Source organism: Penicillium daleae, assembly GCF_028827525.1.
Source record: "Penicillium daleae strain IBT 16125 chromosome Unknown utg000005l_segment0_segment0, whole genome shotgun sequence".
Classification (NCBI taxonomy): Eukaryota; Fungi; Ascomycota; class Eurotiomycetes; order Eurotiales; family Aspergillaceae; genus Penicillium; species Penicillium daleae.
Genome location: NW_026623153.1, coordinates 1,314,913 through 1,336,549, shown reverse-complemented (window position 1 = coordinate 1,336,549; position 21,637 = coordinate 1,314,913). Strand labels below are relative to the sequence as shown.

General features: G+C 49.8%; 10 protein-coding genes across 10 annotated transcripts; 5 read left to right on the top strand and 5 right to left on the bottom strand.

Annotated features, from left to right (window-relative positions):
• Window positions 1-155: 155 nt before the first annotated feature.
• On the bottom strand, window positions 156-627 carry N7458_004753 (uncharacterized protein; the record flags this gene model as incomplete). Its single annotated transcript, XM_056908135.1, has 3 exons — window positions 156-201; window positions 332-390; window positions 475-627. 3 exons carry the CDS (start codon window positions 625-627, stop codon window positions 156-158), a joined length of 258 nt encoding a protein of 85 aa, XP_056766753.1.
• A 2,443-nt stretch (window positions 628-3,070) lies between these two features.
• Window positions 3,071-3,505, top strand: N7458_004752 (uncharacterized protein; the record flags this gene model as incomplete). The annotated part of the gene is made up of 1 exon (XM_056908134.1): window positions 3,071-3,505. The coding sequence occupies one exon, from the start codon at window positions 3,071-3,073 to the stop codon at window positions 3,503-3,505; it is 435 nt and encodes a 144-aa protein (XP_056766752.1).
• Window positions 3,506-3,970: 465 nt separating this feature from the next.
• On the top strand, window positions 3,971-4,564 carry N7458_004751 (uncharacterized protein; the record flags this gene model as incomplete). The annotated part of the gene is made up of 1 exon (XM_056908133.1): window positions 3,971-4,564. One exon carries the CDS (start codon window positions 3,971-3,973, stop codon window positions 4,562-4,564), a length of 594 nt encoding a protein of 197 aa, XP_056766751.1.
• A 908-nt stretch (window positions 4,565-5,472) lies between these two features.
• Window positions 5,473-6,430, bottom strand: N7458_004750 (uncharacterized protein; the record flags this gene model as incomplete). Its single annotated transcript, XM_056908132.1, has 4 exons — window positions 5,473-5,775; window positions 5,836-5,931; window positions 5,990-6,133; window positions 6,206-6,430. 4 exons carry the CDS (start codon window positions 6,428-6,430, stop codon window positions 5,473-5,475), a joined length of 768 nt encoding a protein of 255 aa, XP_056766750.1.
• Window positions 6,431-7,724: 1,294 nt separating this feature from the next.
• N7458_004749 (DNA polymerase delta catalytic subunit) lies at window positions 7,725-8,800 on the bottom strand (the record flags this gene model as incomplete). The annotated part of the gene is made up of 4 exons (XM_056908131.1): window positions 7,725-8,248; window positions 8,334-8,340; window positions 8,403-8,564; window positions 8,711-8,800. The coding sequence occupies 4 exons, from the start codon at window positions 8,798-8,800 to the stop codon at window positions 7,725-7,727; spliced, it is 783 nt and encodes a 260-aa protein (XP_056766749.1).
• Window positions 8,801-9,218: 418 nt separating this feature from the next.
• Window positions 9,219-9,980, bottom strand: N7458_004748 (DNA polymerase delta catalytic subunit; the record flags this gene model as incomplete). Its single annotated transcript, XM_056908130.1, has 1 exon — window positions 9,219-9,980. The coding sequence occupies one exon, from the start codon at window positions 9,978-9,980 to the stop codon at window positions 9,219-9,221; it is 762 nt and encodes a 253-aa protein (XP_056766748.1).
• A 28-nt stretch (window positions 9,981-10,008) lies between these two features.
• Window positions 10,009-12,652, bottom strand: N7458_004747 (DNA-directed DNA polymerase delta POL3; the record flags this gene model as incomplete). The annotated part of the gene is made up of 3 exons (XM_056908129.1): window positions 10,009-12,195; window positions 12,261-12,503; window positions 12,584-12,652. 3 exons carry the CDS (start codon window positions 12,650-12,652, stop codon window positions 10,009-10,011), a joined length of 2,499 nt encoding a protein of 832 aa, XP_056766747.1.
• A 1,025-nt stretch (window positions 12,653-13,677) lies between these two features.
• N7458_004746 (putative protein kinase) lies at window positions 13,678-16,008 on the top strand (the record flags this gene model as incomplete). The annotated part of the gene is made up of 1 exon (XM_056908128.1): window positions 13,678-16,008. One exon carries the CDS (start codon window positions 13,678-13,680, stop codon window positions 16,006-16,008), a length of 2,331 nt encoding a protein of 776 aa, XP_056766746.1.
• A 358-nt stretch (window positions 16,009-16,366) lies between these two features.
• N7458_004745 (acyl-CoA dehydrogenase family protein) lies at window positions 16,367-17,857 on the top strand (the record flags this gene model as incomplete). Its single annotated transcript, XM_056908127.1, has 4 exons — window positions 16,367-16,859; window positions 16,924-17,151; window positions 17,210-17,299; window positions 17,352-17,857. 4 exons carry the CDS (start codon window positions 16,367-16,369, stop codon window positions 17,855-17,857), a joined length of 1,317 nt encoding a protein of 438 aa, XP_056766745.1.
• Window positions 17,858-18,514: 657 nt separating this feature from the next.
• Window positions 18,515-21,499, top strand: N7458_004744 (phosphatidylinositol-3,5-bisphosphate 5-phosphatase; the record flags this gene model as incomplete). The annotated part of the gene is made up of 1 exon (XM_056908126.1): window positions 18,515-21,499. One exon carries the CDS (start codon window positions 18,515-18,517, stop codon window positions 21,497-21,499), a length of 2,985 nt encoding a protein of 994 aa, XP_056766744.1.
• Window positions 21,500-21,637: the final 138 nt, after the last annotated feature.

Below are 21,637 nucleotides of genomic sequence, written 5' to 3'. Positions count from 1 at the left end.
CCTCATGGTTTTCGTAGCCATCGCTCGCGACATCGAGGAGATTATTAAGTTGATGGGTCATCAAATGCGCGGGAATCGGGTATGCCCATTCGTTCAACGTTTCGATTCACAGGGATCACGACCTTGAGCCGAGATTATGGGTGTTGGGTCATCGTTTAGCAGCAGTCCTCGCAGCATTCGAAGCAGAGCAGACCGGCGCAGCTAGAACGCGTCAGTAGGCTTCAAAAATATACGGAAGTAGCAAGCGCCTGCAGAAGGAAGCATCCTGCATTCTCTGGTGCACCGGGCCGGGCCGCATGAAATGAGGAACCTGAGCAAGGGGAACACTTACACGCCGCAGCAGACGTCGCCGGCACCACCACCGCGCAGCTTCATGTTCTCCTGAGAGTTCTAGAGTCGCAAAGTAATGTGTTAGCAAATGGAGAGCCAGCCTGGATGAAGGAGATCTGAGTGTGAGATATTGAAGCTACATACGGGCTGCTCAGTGACGACACGCTCGGGGGAGGGCGCCTCGGGGCTGGTGGGCTGCTGGTTGTGGACGGAGGCGGTGGTCGCGTCCCATGTAGCGCCGTTGGTGGGCTCCTGCTTGGAGGAGGAGAACCAGTTGAAGAGACCGTTGCCGAACATTTTTGAAGGTCAGCGAAGCTGGGCGTTGGTTGAGTTGGTTTGTGAAGGAAAATGAGCAGCCTATTAGGGATGAGTAGATCGGGGCCTGGAGGTCAAGGAAGGAGGGCGAGGGGGTATGGGGTGGTTTTATATGGGTCGACAGGGGGGATAAGGATGCGCCGTATCGCACAGGATTACGGTTTCATACTACTAGACTGGCAGGGTATTTTGTTGCTTTTTTGAGACCACTGGTCTAATCACAAAGTACGTACTGTAATATCTATCTTTAACTCCCTAGAATCTTCCTATTGTGGCTGGCGCACAGGACGTAAATCCAGGATCCACTTCGTCTACCTGGCGTCGTAATAATGACCGTAATCTTGCAGAAAAAAAGCTTAGTAGGACAGACTCTGGCGGTATCCCTGGACGAGGGATTTCTTATGATAGGATACGAACCGATCCGACCGACCGGTCCAGTACATCAGTGGCTGGTACAGGATGACCTCCACTGAACGGTTAAAGCTTCGCCACGTTGTTCCGACGGTGATCGGCAGGTAGATGAGATCACTCCACGCGCATGATATACGCAAGGGGCGTATCTGATTCTGGACGGGGAGCTCGAGTATGAACCGAGGAAATGGCAAAGGGTTGGATAGATTCATATGAGCTTTGAACGTTCTATCGACCGTACAACAGTCATGCGTATGACGTGAGAAGATTACTGTACTGTAATCCAATCAAAAGCCCCCTGAAACTCGTCTGAATCATCGAATCATATGTGCCTAATATCCTAACTGGGCTGTGGAAATGGTTATTGATTACAGTGGGAATGCAGTGAAACCTTCCGATCCCTCCCTCGCTCCCTCGTCGCTGGTCCACCTGTATCAGTGCCTTAGGCAGCCTATCCACAGCGTTCTCGCGATGGGACGCAGAAGGTGAGAAGCTGGAAGGGACGGATAGTAGATATGTTCCTTAAGCTATGGTAGACTTAAGCAAGTTCTTGGTTAAAGTGGGGGGTACCAAGATATTAGGAAATGCACGTGATGCAGATTAACACAACAGAGAAGTCGGGGCTAGACCGCCTCATATTAGGAGATCTTAGCTCTACGATTGCTAGATGGCACCGTTGAACAATATGCGCGGATTCCTAGGATGAATCATGGATCTACGAGGAGAACAAAGAGCCACTTCAATCTAGAATAGTTCCTAGCATACTCGACCAGGTGATTGCAATTCTCTTCTTGGAGTATAAAGTTTGCCGTGAATCTTCTACTGTGTTTCTATCTAACATCTGTCCGGCACAAATTCGCTCATCATTTACTCACTACTATAGACAGAAATCCGGAAATCTTCTCGAGAAGTTATGTGCTATTCGTGTGGTACTACCATGCCTAATGCTGAATGGCGCTAATAATCCCAACAGATTTTCAAAAATCAGTTTATGGAGTTCAGAACAAAGTAACTAGTAATTCGTTGCAGGATACGGTGACGTGTCTTGGACCCGCAACGTGGGATCTAATCCAAATCAGGCTAGCTACAAAACGCCGTCAGAGCTCCGCAGCTAACTGGCCCAAGAGCTATTCGGCTTCCATGATGCTCTTGCAGTATTGATGGGCAGTAAAATCACAGAACCAGCCCCGATCCAATCCAGTCCAATCTGCTTTCTAGTCCATTATCCCTTCGTCATTCTAGCGTTGCTCATTCACCTGCGCTGCGGGAGCCGCAAACGGGCAGCTGAATTTACCTGGACAGAACGAAACTGCCTTCACACCGGGTCCCATGGGCGTCGAAGGAGAGAGGGCGGTCCTGTCAACAAGATTTGTTTAAAATGTGATACATACATGGATCGCACTCGACAATAAAGAGAGGATGGAGCATGCATACTTGGTAGGCTCCATTTGAACGGTTTCAAATTGGAAAGATGTTTCTTTGGAGAGACTGGTCGATCGTAGGATGGCTGGCTGGGTCTTCAGGGATTATGGTTATATTCAGGACGGTTTCCGTTCCTTGAGCTCAGCCCCCGATTCTGTTGGCTAATATCTACGCTATATACACTGGAAGCGAACCTAGACCCACTCTGATTTAGCAACAGTTACGAACAGTGTCTGTGCAACGGGGCCCATTTTTCAGTTGCAGAACAGGCGGGGTAGAAAGACCGAGACCCGAAGGCGCTAACAGATAAGAAGTGAAAAGGCAGAGCCTACTAGGTGACCAGCATCTTTTCTGTGTCTTCTTCTCACATTAACCATCGCAATGGCAACATAACGCCAGCTTCCTACGATCATGACGTTTACCACAATGCCACAGCGCAGTCTATTGATGCTGTAAACGAAAAGTTCGAATCCGCAAACGGCATGCACCATATCAACACTGTCATCCGAGATTGTCTTAAGCACAATGTCGAGAAGGAATTCATGTTTGCCTCATCCACAGGCACTTCAACCTCAGCCCTGCCGAGCGGAACATGGAGCGTGATGGACGCGCCATTGCCTCGAACGACCTCACTAATATCAAGCCTTGCAGTTGGCTATTCCACCAGGGGAAGTTGTACCCGTATGAATACAAACGGGGGCAAGGTTTTCCAGAGCCACCGATGGATTTTGTGAATGAGTTAGGGGCGATTCTACAAGACATCGGCCTTTGCGATGTTATGGGGTTGCAGGTGTACGAGGACGGTGTTGTCGGAATGGAGACAACAGATTTTGAGGGCAGAGTTAGCACGACCAAGAGTTATCCCGAGGGGACGCAGGAGTTCGAGAAGGACCCGAATGTCATTACCGCATCCTTTGCCTTTTTCTATTCTCCCGCTGGTAATATTATTGTCGCGGGATTTATGGAAGATTTCCTATTTACATTATTTGTGGTGTTTATAGACATTGGCACTTGTCCTATTCGGTAGTTAGCGGAGCTCATTTCTTCATCTCCAACCAACCAACCAAGCAGGTTTGGATACTATCTTTCAGACAATGGGTTGACACTGTCGTCCTGGCCGTACCACACCGCTCTGAAAATGTGGCTGACACCTGAAGGCTTTGGTGGTGGGGATTTGGGGAATTAAGTCTAGACCCAAGGCAAGACCGAGGGTCCTCTTTGTCCTTCAAAAGAAAACAAAGGAAATAAGAACATGGCTGAACCAAATCATGATTGAAATACAATGATGAATAATGCTTTCAACGGTAAACTTATTACTCCAAAAAGCATAGTGGCCTAGTCACATGACCTGCATACTTGGCACGAACTGTCCCCCGTAAATTTTCGGCGAAATGAACGCATCCAAGATTGAATGAATCGTTACAATCAGATATCCAGTTGAAACAGCCAGTATAGCCTCGACAAAGTCTTGCATACCTCACAATCGCTCAACATGGCAACTCCTAATCCACAACAACCACCGAATCCTGAAGTGTCCCGCGAAGCAGACTACGAGCGCTTCAAAAACTACGCGGCAATAACCTTCCTCGTTGCCTCGCCAGTACTAATCGCCCTCCCACCCCGCAAATTCGATCACCTCACAGTCCTCCTCGCCAGTGCATTTGCCGTCTCAGCAAATCACATTACCCGCGAGCGGACAGGTCGCAGTATCGTTGAGCGCATCGAAGCGCGGATATCCCGTCCACCCAGCATCATGCGGGAATTGCCCAGCGAGCGCGCGGAGGAAATCCAGGCCCGACTACGGGCGGCGCGGGATGCACAGATTCGGGAGGCGGAGGCTGAGTCCAAGGCAAAGGCCAGCTCTGTCAGTGATGAGTTGGAGCGGTTGAAGGCGCGGCAGATGCAAGAGAAGGGGGTTGCGCAGAGGGTGTGGATGGGTGGGGAGGAGGAGGGGTGGATGGAGAAGCGGTTGAGGAAGGAGAAGGAAGCATTGGAGGAAGGGAAGGGATATGGAGATTTGATTTATGAGCATGTTTGGGAGGTTTGGAACTGGGGGAAGAAGGTGGAGGAAGACGAGGACGAGTAAAGCCTCTCTCTGTTGCAGGCTTGCATCCCCTCGATACTCGATGGTCGATCCTCGATATACTTAATGCTCCCGCCGTTTTCGACCTCGACTCTGCGACTTTCATTCATGTCGCTGCACATACCTACAATCTGTCGGCACTTATCTCTGTACCAATATCTCCTTCGATTCAGCATTGGGAATGGGCGTTTGGTTCTTTATCTAGACTCATGGAATGGTGATCCTCCCCTCTGGAGTCTCTTGGTCTTGTTTTCACCAGGAATTCGGTACATCGAATATATAATACTTCAATCACCGATAAATTCATAGGCATCGACGAGCAAGCATGTTCACGAATAGGGTCTATAGCTTTCTCGTGATTCTAATCTACATTACTTCTTCTAGACTAAACGGCCAAAATACAAGTCAAAATGCTAGAATTTTTACTATGGTCAGAACTGTGAAGAGAGTCTGAGTAAAAGAGAAATGTCTTTGTCCATTGTGAAGTAAGCCCAAGTATCAATATGCTCATCGAACAAATATCCTGATATACAATAATGTGCAAGTATTGGAAGAAATAAATCTGAAAGTAACGAGATTGTCAGGAATTTGAGAAAAATCCAAGTACCGCTCAGTCCGAGGAACAACCTCCAGAGCCATGACTCCCCTTTGGTTGTCTCCAGACATGAACAGCACGAGGTACATAGTAGCAAATCTCCAACCCAAGCGTGGATATGTAAATAGCCCTCCCATTTAGGCCGTGGACTTGTGACTTGTGTCGAGGTGGTTGATTTGGTGCCACGGGGCTCAAGGGAAATCTCCTCGCGGCTCTTGGGATAAGGCACGTCGAGGTAAAAACCTTGGCCAGGACTTCAATATCAAATTTGTTGTGGCGAATTTAAAAATTACTGATCATTGCTGAGACAAATTATTCAACCGCTGAGGGTGAAATTGTCAGCGGGCATGGTGCCAGTGCGGACGAAGTATTCAATTCGAGAGAGCATTGCATTCGCAGAAGCGAGGCCATCAGCGACGAGGAGCGTCTGATTGAAATCATTATTAGAATAAGTGTTGGCAGTTTTAGATTTCATGAAATTGACTTGACTTACAGGCTCGTTGATCCAATTGTCGACATTGTAAGACTCCAGTGGAGGAGCGTCGGGCATTTCAATGTCCGTGTCGATATTTGAAGCATCGAACATTTCGATGTCATGAACAGCAGAGTAGAGAGCGACCTGTTGGGAGATATCAGTGAGTGCTTGATAGATGAAATTGTTTCTCCAGTTGGGACTTACTTGATTTCGGCGATTGCGCCATTTGTTGTTGCGGTTCTTGGGACCGCGTGGAGCAGGTGCGCGCAGATGGTCTTGGAATCCAGTCTGGAGTTGAACCTATTGATGTTGTTAGTCCGCGCTTAAACAGAGTCAAGGAGACGATTGGAACACTTACTGGGTTCTCGCTACCGGCGTTGTTTTGGAAATGTTGGACATGCTTGGGAGCATTGAAGTCACCACCTTGATAGGTTTGGAACTGTTGATTGGGATAACGGTGGGACTTGGCCTGGCGGAAGTATTTGCATTTTTGTGGCTGGATCTGCAAGTTGTTGTCAGTATCGTCAGTATCATCAGTATCATTCAATTTCAATCATCACAAAGGATTGCTTACTCGTGGTTTCTCGCCAAAGTGGTGGACAGGTTGATGATGAATGAAGTTATGAGAGCGGTTGTCTTGATTGTAGTGCCGTAAGTTCGACTTGCCGTGTCCATTCCATCCATTGTTTCTTCGTCCTGAGCCGTTAGTGGTTGGTCGAAGAGACCCGGCTTGTTGATTATCTGCAGGACGCATTCTGCCTCCACCAAAAGACGGGCCGGTTGGACGTCGGACAGCCATCTTTGTAAATTGGGGGGCGATTCAGCCCCAGCCTCAACCCCAGAGTAGATCACACAAGAGGAGTCCTATTGTCTCCTCCCAAGAGCCGGATTTCCACTTCAGGGTCTTTACCCGCTTTGCTGTTTTTGGGATGTGACTAAAAAGATTTGAACGATTTAACAGTTTTCTAAATGATTTTTGGAACAATTTTTGCACGCAATGAAATCCCTCAAGTTTCAGTAGTTGAAGCCCCGAAGTCCGACCACTTAGATTCGACCTAGTGACCCGGACGCACTTGATATGATACCCCGAGGAGGAGGACTGAGGTGGCCTCTTCTGTGTTGGATGCCAGTATAGAACAGGCGTGATTCACGAAGTTTGGCGGAATGGGAGTGATTGATCTCGAGTAAAGGAGGAGAGATGGAGAGAAGAAAGAAGAGTCCAGGGACAGACGGGGGCGAAAGACGTTTTGACCAGAGTCCTGTAGAAGTCTACTATCCCCGATTGGAAATGCAGGATTAGTAGAATTCGAATTTGGTATGGCAACTGATTCTTTTGGAAGAAGAATGCCTATTTTGACATACAGATCCGTGGATATAGAGTGCTGGGGAGAGGAATTAGGGCTAGTTCGATGATCCTAGACCGGACGCTGTACGGGGAAATCTTCGTCGTCCGCTTTTATTTTCAGCCTCTTCTAGTCCCAAAAAGGCGAAACGGGCTTTGGATTGTTGGAAGTACTAATCCACAGAGGGTTTCCCTTTGGCTTGTTTGGGAAAGATAGTTTCCGAAAAGGGCAGCGGAAGAAATGACGGCCGCCGGGATGGATACTCGAACAAGTCAGCGAAGATTGCTTTGGGAGATCTAGCGAAGGTGTCTGGTTGATGCTAGTTGGATGTGTTCTTGAAGTAATACCCCAGACTGGGAGAGCAGGAAGAGCTGGACATTAAATATTCACCTCACCACGCCGGGGCGGATCAACGTAAAAGAAGTTCTGGGAGTTTCAAGTGTTTGTTCTAATTGTAAGGCGACGCATGTCATAAGATGTCTTGAAAGAAATGTTGATAGTAATAATAGACTAGACAATAGCTTTCTGACAAAACCCATCCTTTGACAAAGGCCAGTCAGGGGTAGAAATACAATAGCGGCCTATCAGCTCCGTCATTGATTTTAGCCTCCTCCTCTCGCTCTCCAAAACGACAAAGTTGTTTCTGTCAGGAACAATAGAAGTAAGGATGGACGTGACAAGCTAGAACCTGTGGATTGACTCGACCGACCATCCAAGACAAGAACCACCACCCTTCCTGCGGTCGGAAGGTTAGCCTCCATTGTGTGATTTCTTCACTCGTTTTGTGCTCCCGTCTGTCTCCTTGTCTACCAGTGGTCCTCCATGCCTCTTCAGATCGGAGCTCATCCGCCGTGCACGCTTCTTCCTGTGATACGGTCCAGCAGGCGATTCGTTGTCATTCGATATGAGACTCTCGCGCTTGCGCTTCTCTGGTTTGGAATTTTCTCTCTTGCGCCGCCTCTCTTCCCTGATTTTAAGGCGTCTCTGAACTTCTGCGGATATGTCTTCTGTTTCCTGGGAACCGGACGAGGCATAGTGTGTACTTCGAGCATCTTCTTCGGCCAGATCACGCCGCCGTTTGGGAGCTCGGGGATCATCTTCTGGCGTTGGAGGTTGATACTGCATAGCCGTGTCCACTTTCTCCGTTCTGGATCTCTTCTTACGGCTGCTAGTCTCTGTATCCGTTGATTGCGGGGTGGCGGCGGGTTGTGCATTCATCTTGGGTGCGGAGGATGAGGAGCGGGGAGTATTGAATACGTTTTCAGATGATTTTCCTGTGGCAATAACTTGTTAGCCATGGTGTAAACGACAGTTTGAGGGGAAATGCTCAAGATCCAAGGGGACTGGGGCAGAGCATACGGTTGGGCTAGAGCAGACGAATCCGTCAGTGACATAATCCAGATGAGTAACCCGGCCACGTTCACATACCATTTGCTTTCGAGCAACTTTAGACTGATTCATCGCTTGGATCGTCTTGGTCACCATGGAGGACACTGTCCGGAACATTTCGCTGTCTGGCGCGATTTGACCCTTCACTGCACTGAGCATCTCAAGGTGCGAGTTGAGTATGGCCTCGTGCCGAGAAAAAATCTGTTACAGGAGGTAATATATAAGCGGGGACGGACGAATCAATAGGAGGAAGAAAGGACGAAGACAAAGGGCAGTCGCAAGTCTCTTGTCCATTGTTGCACTGCTTGGTTTGTGCCGCCGAGAGAAAGATTGGGATGACGACATACCTCCGCCCATGGGACTGGTGCGCCATTGGCTTGGAAGCCAAAGGGAGCTTGCGTCTGCCCGTGTCCGAACATGCATTCAGCGCCGTTCATGACTGGGCTCGTGTTTGACTGGAGATCGAGGGAACTGTTGTGCAAAGGTCGTCCGAAAGTTGAGGGGAAAAGAAAGCTCGCAGGGGATCGGCGGAGAGGATGGAGCTGCTCCGCGCCAAGACTCGCGCCCTGCAGGAGCGATGCGATGGGACGACCAAAAAGGGGATGGGCTGCCTTCCCCAGAAACTTGAAGGCTACAGTGGAGCTAGGCAGCGATCTCAATTTGAACCTTGTTGGATGACTGTCATTTTCTAGGAGCCTTGATGAATTTGGTTTGAGAAACTCTTCTGCTGCATTAAAACTGTGTACAAGGTATTCCCCAACGCCATCAATGAAATACGCCCAAGACCCGCCCTGCACCACGAAGCTTCATCTTCTCCATAAGTGAAATCATACAGTATCCATTACATTTGTAGCATCACCAGGCACCAGCATCGAAGTCAAATCGAGCCAGCTCTTTCTGAGAATCCTCCACGTCTTTCTTCGCCTTCATGCGCATGTAGAAGATGGGACAATCGCGTGACGAGCAAATGACTTCGCAGTGAAGACTGCCCTGGCATCGCTGGCACTGCGTCCACAGACGTCCAAAGCGAACTTCCAGGTCCGAAACCTTGGTAAGGGACTTGGTGTACAGCTCGCCAATGCGAGGGCGGCAATTCTCGCACACCGCACCGGCCATTTCCTCTTTGCCCGAGAGTGGCTTCTTGCAGCCCATGCAGGTCTGAGTGCGCTTAGTGAACTTCATGAGTCCACCCAAGCTGGGGGCAGCAACAGAGATGGATCGTGTGTGCTCGCCAGTCAACAGCTGGTTGGCCTTCTTCTCACCCAGGATGGGCTCGAAGATACGGCCCAGGGGATTGGCAAGCTGGTTGTCCAAGTAATACTTGGTATCAATGGGAATATTGTTCTCCAAGACGAAGATAGGATCTTCGGCCCGCTCGTAGCCCTTGGAATTAGCCGCACCCTTGATCATCACGTAGGCCACACGGTCTCCCAGAGCAGGGGCGGATCCGGCATCACGCTTCGTCATGCGCTTGGCAAGCTCGACGTGAGCCTGCTTAGCCGCGTATTCCTTCTGCGACAAGGCCTTCGTGATCACTAGCTTGGACATATCCACTTTGTTCTGCAAGAGGTCTGAGATGGTCGATTTCACATAGCTGCATCCACAGTTAGCATCCATCTTCGGATCAATTCTCAGAACATTTGGCTTACTCTTGCGCACCATCGATATCTCGGTCGATAAGAATCTTGTTCAAAACCGTCTCGATGACATTTTGGACCAGCAGGCAGTTATCACGTCGAACCGTTTCAATACCCTTGGTGTCCATTTTGTCATGCTTTTTAGTGTTGGTCCAGTAAAGACCGGCGTAACGCTTCTTGTTGATGAGCAGGTAGGGAAAGTACACCTTCTCGAATTCGAGCTTGATGGGCTTGATGAATTTTGAAGAAACATAGTCCGCAGCTTCCTCGCCTAGCTTCATCGCATCTTCCAATTCGGTGACACCGAACTTGACCATGACTGAATCGGTATCACCGTAGATGACCTGGGCATCGTGAGAGTACCCGTTGGCGATAGTATAGCGCGCTTCGACTTCCGCCTTGGTCTTCTCAATCATCTGACGACCATAACTGGTAGTACTACTGGCAATCGGAAGACAAGGCAGCTTGCCGACCGTGGCACCAGTCAGGCCGTACACACTGTTGGCACTGATTTTCAGAGCAAGTTGACGACCGTTCAAGACGGCTTTCTTGAATGGATCGGTCTCGCTCGCCAACTCTTTCTTCGCACGTTTTCTTGCACCCAACAATTCCTCGAGAATTTGCGACAAGAGACCTTTGCGAACTTTCGCGGTGCAGAACATGTCTCCATTTGGCGTCACAATGTAGTCTTCGTCCTTTTTGAGACCAAGTTTCTCAACGCTGTTCTTGTTGAGCAAGGTTGTGTAGCACAAGTTGTGCGCTTGAATAATCGATGGATATAGCGATGCAAAATCGAGAGTGGCGATTGGCACGCCATAGTAACCACGTTTCGGTTCAATGACAGTGGCACCTTCATAATCCTGTTCATCCTGCGACTTGGAATTGGGAATGACAAGCTGCTGCTCGAGAGCCTTTCGGAACAGCTGACTGATGAACTTGACTTGCTGACCCCGAGAAAGAAGGTAATTGAAGGGAACACCCGTGACTCTTGCCATTTCCGTGTAGTTGACCAGACACATCAACTTGTCCATCAGCCGTTGCGGTAGGTAGGCGTCTTTCAAACAGTATACCGCTAATCGACGTCGAGAATCGGGCGTGCCGTTGAACAGTTCTGTGATCATGGTGTGGTGAACATCTTCCTTCTGCTCTCCCAGGAATTCGTATGATACGGAATTGAGGGTGTAGCTTCGCAATTGATGATCTCGTTGTACCAGCTGGAGCAAGTCGAGTTGAATTCTGCCGTTCGTGTTGGTCGCTTTGGTCTCTCGGTTGCCCATCTGCTTGCTCGAGAAACTGGCCTCCTTGGCCTCTGTCCTGCAGTTCCTCACTCTAGTCCAGTATGGGAACTGGGTGCACTTCAGATGTTTGGCACGATCCAGCAAGTAAGGGAAATCGAAGTTGGCGATGTTGTACCCGATAATGACATCGGGGTCGACCTTTTCCAGAAAGTCACGCCATGCCATCAACATTCTTTCCTCCTTCTCAAACTCCAGAATTTGTGTATTGACGATGAGGCTGCAAGTATCGAGGCAAAATACATTTCGAATGAAAGGTTTGGACTCTCCGTACCGAGTGACGACGTTGGCAATTTGGATAACTGGATCGACGTTGGGTTCTGGGAAGATGCCTTGACGGCCAGCGCACTCGATATCGAAGGAAAGGATACGAAGTGGAGCCATCTTGGCCCATTCTCCGTTAGGAGCATGCGCAATCATGTCGCGATAGTCCATGATGGCCTCAACTTGACAATTCGATTGCCTTTCGTGGTCTGACAAAAGGCGGAATTTTCCTGCCTTGGCTTCGACCCACGACATGCCGTGTAGACCAGTATCAATCATGAATCGCAGAAGATATTGAATGCTGTCGAATGTGAGGATCCCCGAATCGGAGTTGCTCCACAGACCTTTGTAGTTCATTGAGCCACTGCCTGTTTCAAGCGCACTTCGCAGCCTGGCAATAAACTTAGGGTCGGTCACGGTAATCTTGAGATACCAGCTCTTTTGGTTTCCCTGGAATCCATACAGGTTTTCCCGTAGGGTTACCTCCACGGATTGGATGACTGGGACCATTTGCGCGAGTTTGGTTTCGAGGAAGGCTCGGTAAGGGCCGCAGTCCTCCTTTGTGAAGCCAACCGGCGCAGCGATATAGAGGTAGTGCTGGAAGCCAGTAACATGCAACATGACTGATTGACCGAGCTAATGAAAGTTTGTCAGATATCTTTGCTTCTGGGGCATCATGACCCAGGCAAGGCAGGCTTTACCTCGGTGACACCAAAGAGGCGAACTGCCATTTTGTCGGCTCCAAATCGACCCTCTTCAGCATCAATCTGTTGAAAACAGATATTCTCCTTGGTTGGGTCGAAATCGCCCAAAGGGGGTCGCTCCCATTGTTGGTCCTTCTCCGCATTGTTGCCTTTCAAATCTCCGATGTCCTGCGTCAATTTCTCAAGAACTTCCTCCTCAAACTGACTCTTCTGCGGTTGAGTCGAACCAAATCCTTTCCGCTGGGCATTCTGTGCGGGGGTTTCAACTGTGAGGAGAGTTTAACATCGAGCTTGCGCTTCTTCAGCGCCGCGGGGGAGACGGCATCGCCACGAATATTGTTGGTTGTGTCGGTCAAAGCCCGTTTATGGGGCGGAATGGCTTCAGGCATGGTGCTAATGCATTCGATGTGCTGCCGAATACCTTCAGAGGCCCTATTCAAACCAGGTGTGTGGGGGACTTGAGCAGAATGGGTTGGGTGAGCAACACTCCGAAAGTCCGGAAGTCGTGTCGCAGTCGCGCCCTGGACGTGACGCTCTTTACGCGTGAGCAGTCAAGTCACATGCCGATAAGATAAGAGGACCCAACTCAAACAGTTCATGCCACCAAATGAGGAAGATAGCCACGTAGCCATAGCACGAGTTTACCACTAAGTAGTTAGATATTCTTGAAATATACGTCTTTTCTCTCACTCTTCTCTGATGGCCACTTTCCTACCATGGCTTTCCTCATTCGGTCACCTTGGCTTATCCACAAAGTAACTGTCCTGGTGGCTCTATCCCGCGCCGCAGTCCGCCGGCAGAAAATGACCGGAATCAGTCTTCCCGTTTGGCCACTTTGTAAGCCATCTCACCCTTAGCTCAACATACAATTCGATTGTCATCAGAGAACAATCTTTGTTCATCGTTGATCCCCGGGTTCAGATCAGTCGATGTATCAGTGGACCTGACATTGTCACTCCCCGAATAGTGACTTCTACACCGCCCGCATGACGCGCCCTACAAGAGACATTTAGAATCCAATGGAAGCCTGACTCAAATCATTAGGATTGTTCGCTCAGGTCTTGTTTATGTTTGGCCTGTGTTGAGTAAAATCCAGCGTGTCATCTTGAGACAACACCTCGCGATCTGGGCATCTTTTTTGATTCCGACGCTATACTTCACGCCACTGCTCAACCAGGCTGGTACGACAACCTGAGTGTTCTGGCCCACCCCACCATATTTATACCGCCCACGCCTCACCAGGAGCAGTACCAACAAACCTCGCGACTGCCCTTCTGTTGGTCATAGTTAACCTTGTGGGCACATCTGATCACGATTGCCCATCTCGGACCTCAATGGAGCCAGTTTGGTCTCCTTTTGCGTAGCCATCTCTTGCGTTCTTGATACCGCCTGCTCCTCAACGACCACCACCAGCATGTCAATGTTCAGATCTGCGGCAGATATTTCATCATCCGATCCAGATACCGACTCGGATGAGGGTGAGTCTAGTGGCCATAAAACCCCCAATACCAATGGCGAAGGTGCCGCCGAGAGCTGGAGCACGAATAAGGGCAAGGCAACCGCGAACCTTTCAAGCAGCTTGGACTCAGGCAGCGAAATAGACTCCTCAATCTCGCGAGATGATTTGTCTTCCTTGTCACAGGATGCCCTGGGCTCGAATGTGCAGCGCCATGCAAATTTCATGACTGCCGCGTTATTGGAATTCTATTGCCAAAGTCGAGCGGCAGACATCCTCAATGCGCAGAAGGGCTCTACCAAACGGTTCACTCGGCACTGCCCAGAGGCACAATATCTTGGGAAGAAGCTGTACAAGTACAAATCCCAATTCCTCGCATCACATGGCGTTCTCGCAGATGGCATTGAGAAGGAAGAGTTGGATGGAACAAGACAGACCTATCGTGACAACCTGGATTTGCTGGGACTCTCCGCTCTGGAGGACTTGAATTTGAACGAAACCCAGCCACCATCGCCGATTGAAGGTAGCGAGGAGCTTGCTTTGGTGTCGAAGACTTTCTGGGCTCAGCAAGGACTCAGTGTGACAGATGGCAATGGCCGTTTCTGGGAAGCGCCCGGGGAGGAAGCACCCTTTCGCAAGGATATGCCTTCGACCAGCAATTTCGATGTCCTTGAAGGTATTCCAATCGGCGCACCCAACCTGCCTGCGCCATCGAGACCGTTATTTGGAAGCTCGCCCGTGAGTATGCCTCTATTCAATGGACCGGCCATGCCACCGTACAAAAATATGTCGCGCTACTCAGTCGAGTTCACCGAGCTCAAAATTCTCGGCCGTGGATCCTTTGGGGAGGTATACCATGTCACTAATCATATTGATGGGCAAGATTATGCTGTCAAGAAAATCCCTCTCAGCCAGAGGCGCCTTGATCAGCTGCAGTATGGCGGCCAGAACCAATTGGAAACCATAATGAAGGAAATACGGACTCTTGCTCGACTTGAGCACACCAATATTGTTCGGTATTACGGTGCATGGGTCGAACAGGCGCATGTCTCGGGTCGTGGCCCCTTCGAGCCACAAGCGCACACCAAATATGAATCTCCACATATTGACATATCCAGTCAGGCTTCAATCAATGAGCCTAGCATGGGCATTGTCTTCGAGCATTCTGAGAGCTCAGCAGTGGAGTCGCATGCTAGTAGTTCTTTACCCGATGAACATGGCTTTTCAACCCGTATCTCTCGCTGGGATAGCCATGCCACGTCGTCTTCTCGTCGTTCTAAGAAGAGCTCTGGAACAGGAGTTGACGATGACGAAGACATCGAATCTATTCCTCGAAATTTCGATAATCCCTCGTATGGTCAGACCTCCACATATGGAGAGACGGATGACATCTTCACCGATGGATTGAGCCAGGATCAGTCGAAATTTCAAGTTCAGCGGCAGCATCGATTCGGTCAACAAGCACCGGCTGTCATTCTTCACATCCAAATGTCTCTTCACCCAATCTCCCTCGGCTCCTACCTAAATCCACAATCATCAGTCGATAAATCCAACACCAACACCAACAACGGCTCTCCCTCCCGCCGACATTGTTTCCATTTGATGCCGTCGCTGAGATTGATGTTGGATATCATTGCGGGTGTCGAGTACTTGCACTCCAAGGGAATCGTTCACCGTGATCTAAAGCCAGCGAATATCTTCCTGTGCGCACCAGAAAGCACTACTCTGGACATCTGCGCTTCCTGCAATGCTAAACCTTCCTCGCCGACCTCACCGACCCATTTCTGTCGACCTCGTATCGGCGACTTTGGTCTGGTTGCAGATATCTCGCATTTCAATGAGGCTTCCGTCGAGAGCGGCGCCATGACACCCTATCATGAAGGTCCCAAGATACAACGAGTGGTTGGGACCGAGTTTTACCGACCTCCTGCGAATTCGTGCACCTCAGATTCCTCAGGTTATTTCGATGATTACCAGATTGACGAGAAACTTGACGTGTATGCTTTGGGTGTGATCTTGTTTGAGCTTCTCTATCGGTTGAATACCAAGATGGAGCGACAGATGGTGTTGAACGATCTGACACGACGAGCGACTACGTTCCCAAGTGACTTTGCGGTTAAGATCGACCATTTTGAGACGAAACTCGAGACAGGTCTTACCGTCGCTGAGACTATCATGAGTTGCATCAGGGGCATGTTGGATTCCCAGTCCCGGCGGCGATGGACTCTCCGAGAAGTCAAAGAGCACCTGCGCCCGGTGTACAAGAGTATCAAACACCTACAAGTTTAGGGTGGCCGGGACTGGGAGGCTTGGAAGAGCACTTTCGGACATACTCATAAAGATTGCATGTAATAATACCCCAGCATAAAGCAATGCATTTCCCCTCTCTCCTTCAATTATGCGCACTCTTACTTGCTTACTTGCAGGTACTATGTAGACCAAAAGTATGGGGAATGATCGACGCGACACGCGTCGGGCCTCGGCCTGGATGGACCGTCCTTTTCACAGGCCGAGCTCAACCTCTCTTCTTCCCCGCATGATTCAACTACACCCCAGCTATCAATCAAATTCATGTAGATCCGAGTTCTAGAAAATCCCAATACCATTCAACTCTCTTTCTCCCAAAATCCATACTCCCAAACTCACCATGGCGCGTAATCTCCGCCCTGCAACAGCTCCCTACAGCGAGCCCCTTCTCCCCCAGCTCGACGTCCGCAATCCCTACTATACCGACCTGCATCACAACCTACGCGCGTGGGTCCGCGATTACGTTGACACTTCGATCGCCCCCTACGCACAGGAGTGGGAAACTGCAGGGCAAGTTCCCGAGGAGGTTCGACGACGTCATTGCGAGCTCGGCTTCGGCATCGTGCACCCTCTCACGACGGAGGAGCACTCGGCTGGTCTGCCGCTGCCGGGCAATGTACCCCGTGACAAGTGGGATACCTGGTGCACGTTGATTGTCGGGGATGAGTTGACCCGTGTGGGCTTCGTGGGTGTAATCTGGGGCCTTGGCGGTGGGAATAGCATTGGGTGTCCACCTATTGCGAGGTTCGGTACGCCGGAGCAGCAGAAGCGATGGCTTCCCGGTGTTGCGAAGGGTGATCTTCGATTCTGTTTAGGAATTACGGAGCCAGATGGTGAGATCTAAGGATAACAACATTTTGTGCGTATGCCAAGTGCTAATGTCGTGGGAATATATAGCTGGCTCGGACGTGGCCAATATTAAGACCACCGCCAAGCGAGAGGGCGACCACTATATCGTCAACGGAGCGAAGAAATGGATCACCAATGGTATCTGGGCCGACTATTGCACTGCTGCAGTACGCACTGGCGGTCCCGGACGATCGGGCATCAGCTTGCTTGTCATCCCCCTGAAAGCCGCAGGAGTGACTCGCCGGAAAATGTTTAACTCGGGTGTCAATGCGAGCGGTATGACTGGCTATCATGAGTAGCTTTCAAGTTGAATCCTTCACTAACACAGCCTTAGGCTCAACCTTTATCGAGCTAGATGATGTCCGTGTCCCAGTTGATCATCTCATCGGCGAAGAGAACAAGGGTTTCCCTCTCATCATGTCTAGTAAGTCCGCCAGTCCTCCAATTGTTAAGAACCGACTGACGAAGCATTCCAGACTTCAACCCCGAGCGTCTCTCACTTGCCTGTGCATCCCTGCGACTCGCTCGCGTCTGCGCCGAAGACGCTTTCAACTACGCCATACAACGGGAGACATTCGGATCCCCCTTGATCCAGAAACAAGCCATCCAAGCAAAGATCTTCAAATTCGGATTGATGATTGAGCCGGCATATGCATTCATGGAGCAGCTCGTTAACGTCCTGGAGCTCACCAAGGGCCGACCAGTCGACGATGTCAAGATCGGCGGTATGACCGCCTTGCTGAAGGTCATGTCTACAAGAGCGCTGGAGAAGAGTGTTCGCGAGGCACAGCAGATTCTTGGCGGTGCTGGGTATAATAAGGCTGGTAAGGGAGCTAGAATCGAACAGGTTAGTCGTGATGCTCGGGTACATGTCGTCGGTGGTGGGAGTGAGGAAATTATGATGGGCCTGGCGCTGCAGGAAGAAACTAAGGCTTTGCGGACAAGACGGAAGGCGCTTGAAAAGAGACAGTCAAAAGTTTAGGATTGCCCGTATGTAGTTATCTGCTGGCTCACATCCAATATGTGCCATGCGATTCTCCACTTTCCTATCCCGGATTTCTTATTCCAAGGGCTATGCATGTTGAAGAGTTCTTTCCTTTCTCCTTTCCTATGGTGAGATAACCTACCAACCGGCTTCAAAGACAATTACGAATACGACTCTGCTTCAACACCTTCACAACTCTTAACCTTCTTCTTGAATGAGAACTTTTATCACAGATGTTGGTGAATCGGGGGCTAGACCTATTCATGGAATACCCAGTTTAGCATCCGAACCATGCTCGTGAAGGACCACTGTTGTCTATCATAGATGACACTTCTGAAGGGCTAACGGTGGCACTGAAGCAATTCAAATGAAGTCCCTCAGACATTTCTCTTTAATGACCTGCAGTAATCTCTTGTAGTTATATATGCAGTATGATATCTCGAGAGCGGGGGTTTTGAAACCAGCGTAATCCACCGCTATCCTGTAGGCACGTCGACTTTTATTTTGATGTTGTGCATGTGTTGATTCCTCAGGCACCAAACCAATCAGGACCCAATACCAAACGACGTCACGTTTGTGGGGAAAGCTTCCCGTCGTCCTTCGTCAGTGCCATCTACTCATTCCCCTACGGCATTTTATTCCTCGCCCAGAGCGATGGAGAGCTTCGACGACGTGACACTAGTGGGCCCTGTGTCTGATCCCTCGATTCTAGACGACCATTTACCTCCTGCTAGCAATGATGCGAAGCCCAGGAAATCCACCGAGGTGGAATCGGCGGAACCAGGCACTCCCACCTCTGATCGCTCGATAAACGCGGGCCGGGCCCCAATCGAAACAGCCACAAATGCGCTAGCTGGGGAGCCTTCAATCTCGTCTGACTTTCCACCCGAAGAAGAAGATGAAGAGCCTCGAGTCGCGACTTCCTTCGAGCGAGAATCGAGTCCAAGTTTCGCACAGAAACACCGATCTGGCGTGGATGCAGAGGATGAGGGGATCAACCGGATGCACAAGTTCACGCTCTACGAGACTGCCACTCGTTTCTACATGGTCGGTATCAACCTTCCAGAGACTCGCTTTCGAATTCTTAAACTTGATCGCACTTCCGAGTCGGGCGAGTTGAGCATAATCGAAGATGATATGGTCTACACAAAAAGGGAGATGGTCCAGCTGTTGGATGCGATTGATGACGGGAATAAAAGCTCTGGTGGATTGAAGCAGAAATGCAGCGCGTGGGCATTGCTTGGTTTTGTCCGCTTTACTGGGGCATATTATATGCTCCTAGTTACCAAGAGGAGCCAAGTCGCTGTGCTTGGTGGCCACAATGTCTACCAGATTGATGAAACGGAACTGATATCCTTGACTCCAGCCGAGTCCTCGCGGCTAAAACCCGAAAAGCAGTCAGAGGAAGAAAGATACAGGGCGATTTTGAGCAACCTCGACTTGACTAGGTCGTTTTACTTCAGTTACTCTTACGATATTACGCGCTCTCTTCAGCATAACATTTGCCGCGAACGGAAGGCCCATCATGACGGGACTTCCCAATTCCTCTCCCGAGACTACAACACAATGTTTATCTGGAATCACCATCTTCTTACGCCGGCGATCAATACTTTGAAGAATCCTTACGAATGGTGTCTCCCGATCATCCATGGCTATGTCGACCAGTCCAAAATAAGTGTCTATGGGAGGGTGGTGTACGTATCTGTCATCGCCCGTCGGTCTCGGTTTTTCGCAGGTGCCCGCTTTCTCAAGCGTGGCTCAAATGACTTGGGGTTTGTTGCCAACGATGTCGAAACGGAACAAATTGTCTCCGAGCAGACCACCACATCCTTCCACTCCGCTGGTCCAGAGCTGCACGCAAACCCCAACTATACTTCTTATGTTCAGCATCGTGGAAGCATTCCTCTGTACTGGACTCAGGAAAATACGGGGGTGTCACCCAAGCCTGCGATCGAGTTGAATCTTGTCGATCCATTCTATTCGGCCGCTGCATTGCACTTTGACAACCTGTTTGAACGGTACGGAGCGCCAATCTACATTTTAAACCTTGTCAAGTCACGGGAACGGACACCCAGAGAATCAAAACTTCTCCATGAGTTCACGAATGCGGTGTCTTACTTGAATCAGTTCCTACCAGAGGACAAAAAACTTATCTACAAGGCATGGGATATGAGCCGTGCAGCAAAGAGCCGTGATCAAGACGTCATTCAAACCCTGGAAGATATTGCTGGAGATATCATCCCGAAAACTGGCTTCTTCAAAAACGGACAGGATGTGGAATCTGGTTTGCGACTTCAGAACGGTGTTGCACGAACAAATTGCATCGACTGTCTTGACCGAACCAATGCGGCACAATTCGTTATTGGCAAAAGAGCACTTGGTTACCAGTTGCATGCTCTCGGCATCATTGACGAAACAACAGTCGAGTACGATACCGACGCCGTCAATCTCTTCACCAACATGTGGCACGACCATGGAGACACTATTGCCATTCAATACGGAGGATCTCACTTGGTCAATACCATGGCCACGTACCGTAAGATCAATCAGTGGAGCAGTCACTCGCGCGATATGGTCGAAAGCTTTAAGCGATACTACAACAATTCTTTCCTTGATGCTCAACGACAAGAGGCCTACAACCTGTTCCTAGGCAACTACATTTTCGCTCAAGGTGCTCCAATGCTTTGGGACCTTGCAACTGATTACTATCTACACCATGCCGATCCCAGATCCTACCTGCAGAAGAAGCGCCCCAACTACATCTCTTGGTACACGCCTGAATACCTGAAAGAAAGAGAATTTCCACCACTCCCAATCCGACCCGAGGAGCCGCTGTCCCACTTCGACGATTACTGGCTGGAATATTACCGGCCCTTGGCTGTCTCGACCATGTCCAAAATCTTCTCTTACAAAATGAACTCAACACTACGCTACCTACCTCCCTACCGTCCTGGACATACAACTCCTGATCTCAGCCCATTCGTACCTCGCATCCCTCCGGAACAAAACCAACGTGATCGTCCACCACAGCGAACCGTGAGAATTCAAGTGCCCACTGACAACAATTCCCAATACTCAACCACCACGCCGCCCATCATGGACGCACCCGATACCTGGAAACATCAACCTCCGTCATCATCTAAGCAGCCCCCTTCGGCAGGAATTATTAGAGAGCCCACCTTCAAGACCAATCAAGACTCGCACATTCCTCCAATCAATACCCCTGACTCCACAACAACTCCCAGCAAAGCGCAAATCGCCCAATGGACCTTAGGACAATTGGTCACCGATTCTTTGAACCCATCGGTGACGTCTGCAGAGGCAGAGGAATACGAGCGATACATCAATCATCCCCTCAAAGTCCCGCTGGTTGTCACATCCGAGGATGAGATGACCGCCGCGTCACTCCGAGAACACGGTGCTAATCTCGACCTACTCGAGTATGTGAACAAATGCAATATTGAGGAAGCCGCCCTCAAAACCAACGCCCTGGAGAACATGGCCGACTACGCTGAGTTCTTGAATGTCTCGGAGGAAGGCCTGACTGTTGTGAGCGAGGACTATCAGAAAAAGAGGTACAAGCGTTATCGGCAGTGGCTACGGGGGAAGAGCCTTTTCAAGCAACGCGTTGATGTATGATGGCTGCGCAAATTTGTTTCGTCGGCTTTTAGCGTGCATAATTTGGAAATGATACCCCCGATGCATTTTTTGAGAAATTGCGTCATGAGTAAATGAATGATGTTGAGATTCTTCAAGCGAGTAATTCATGTTCCAAAT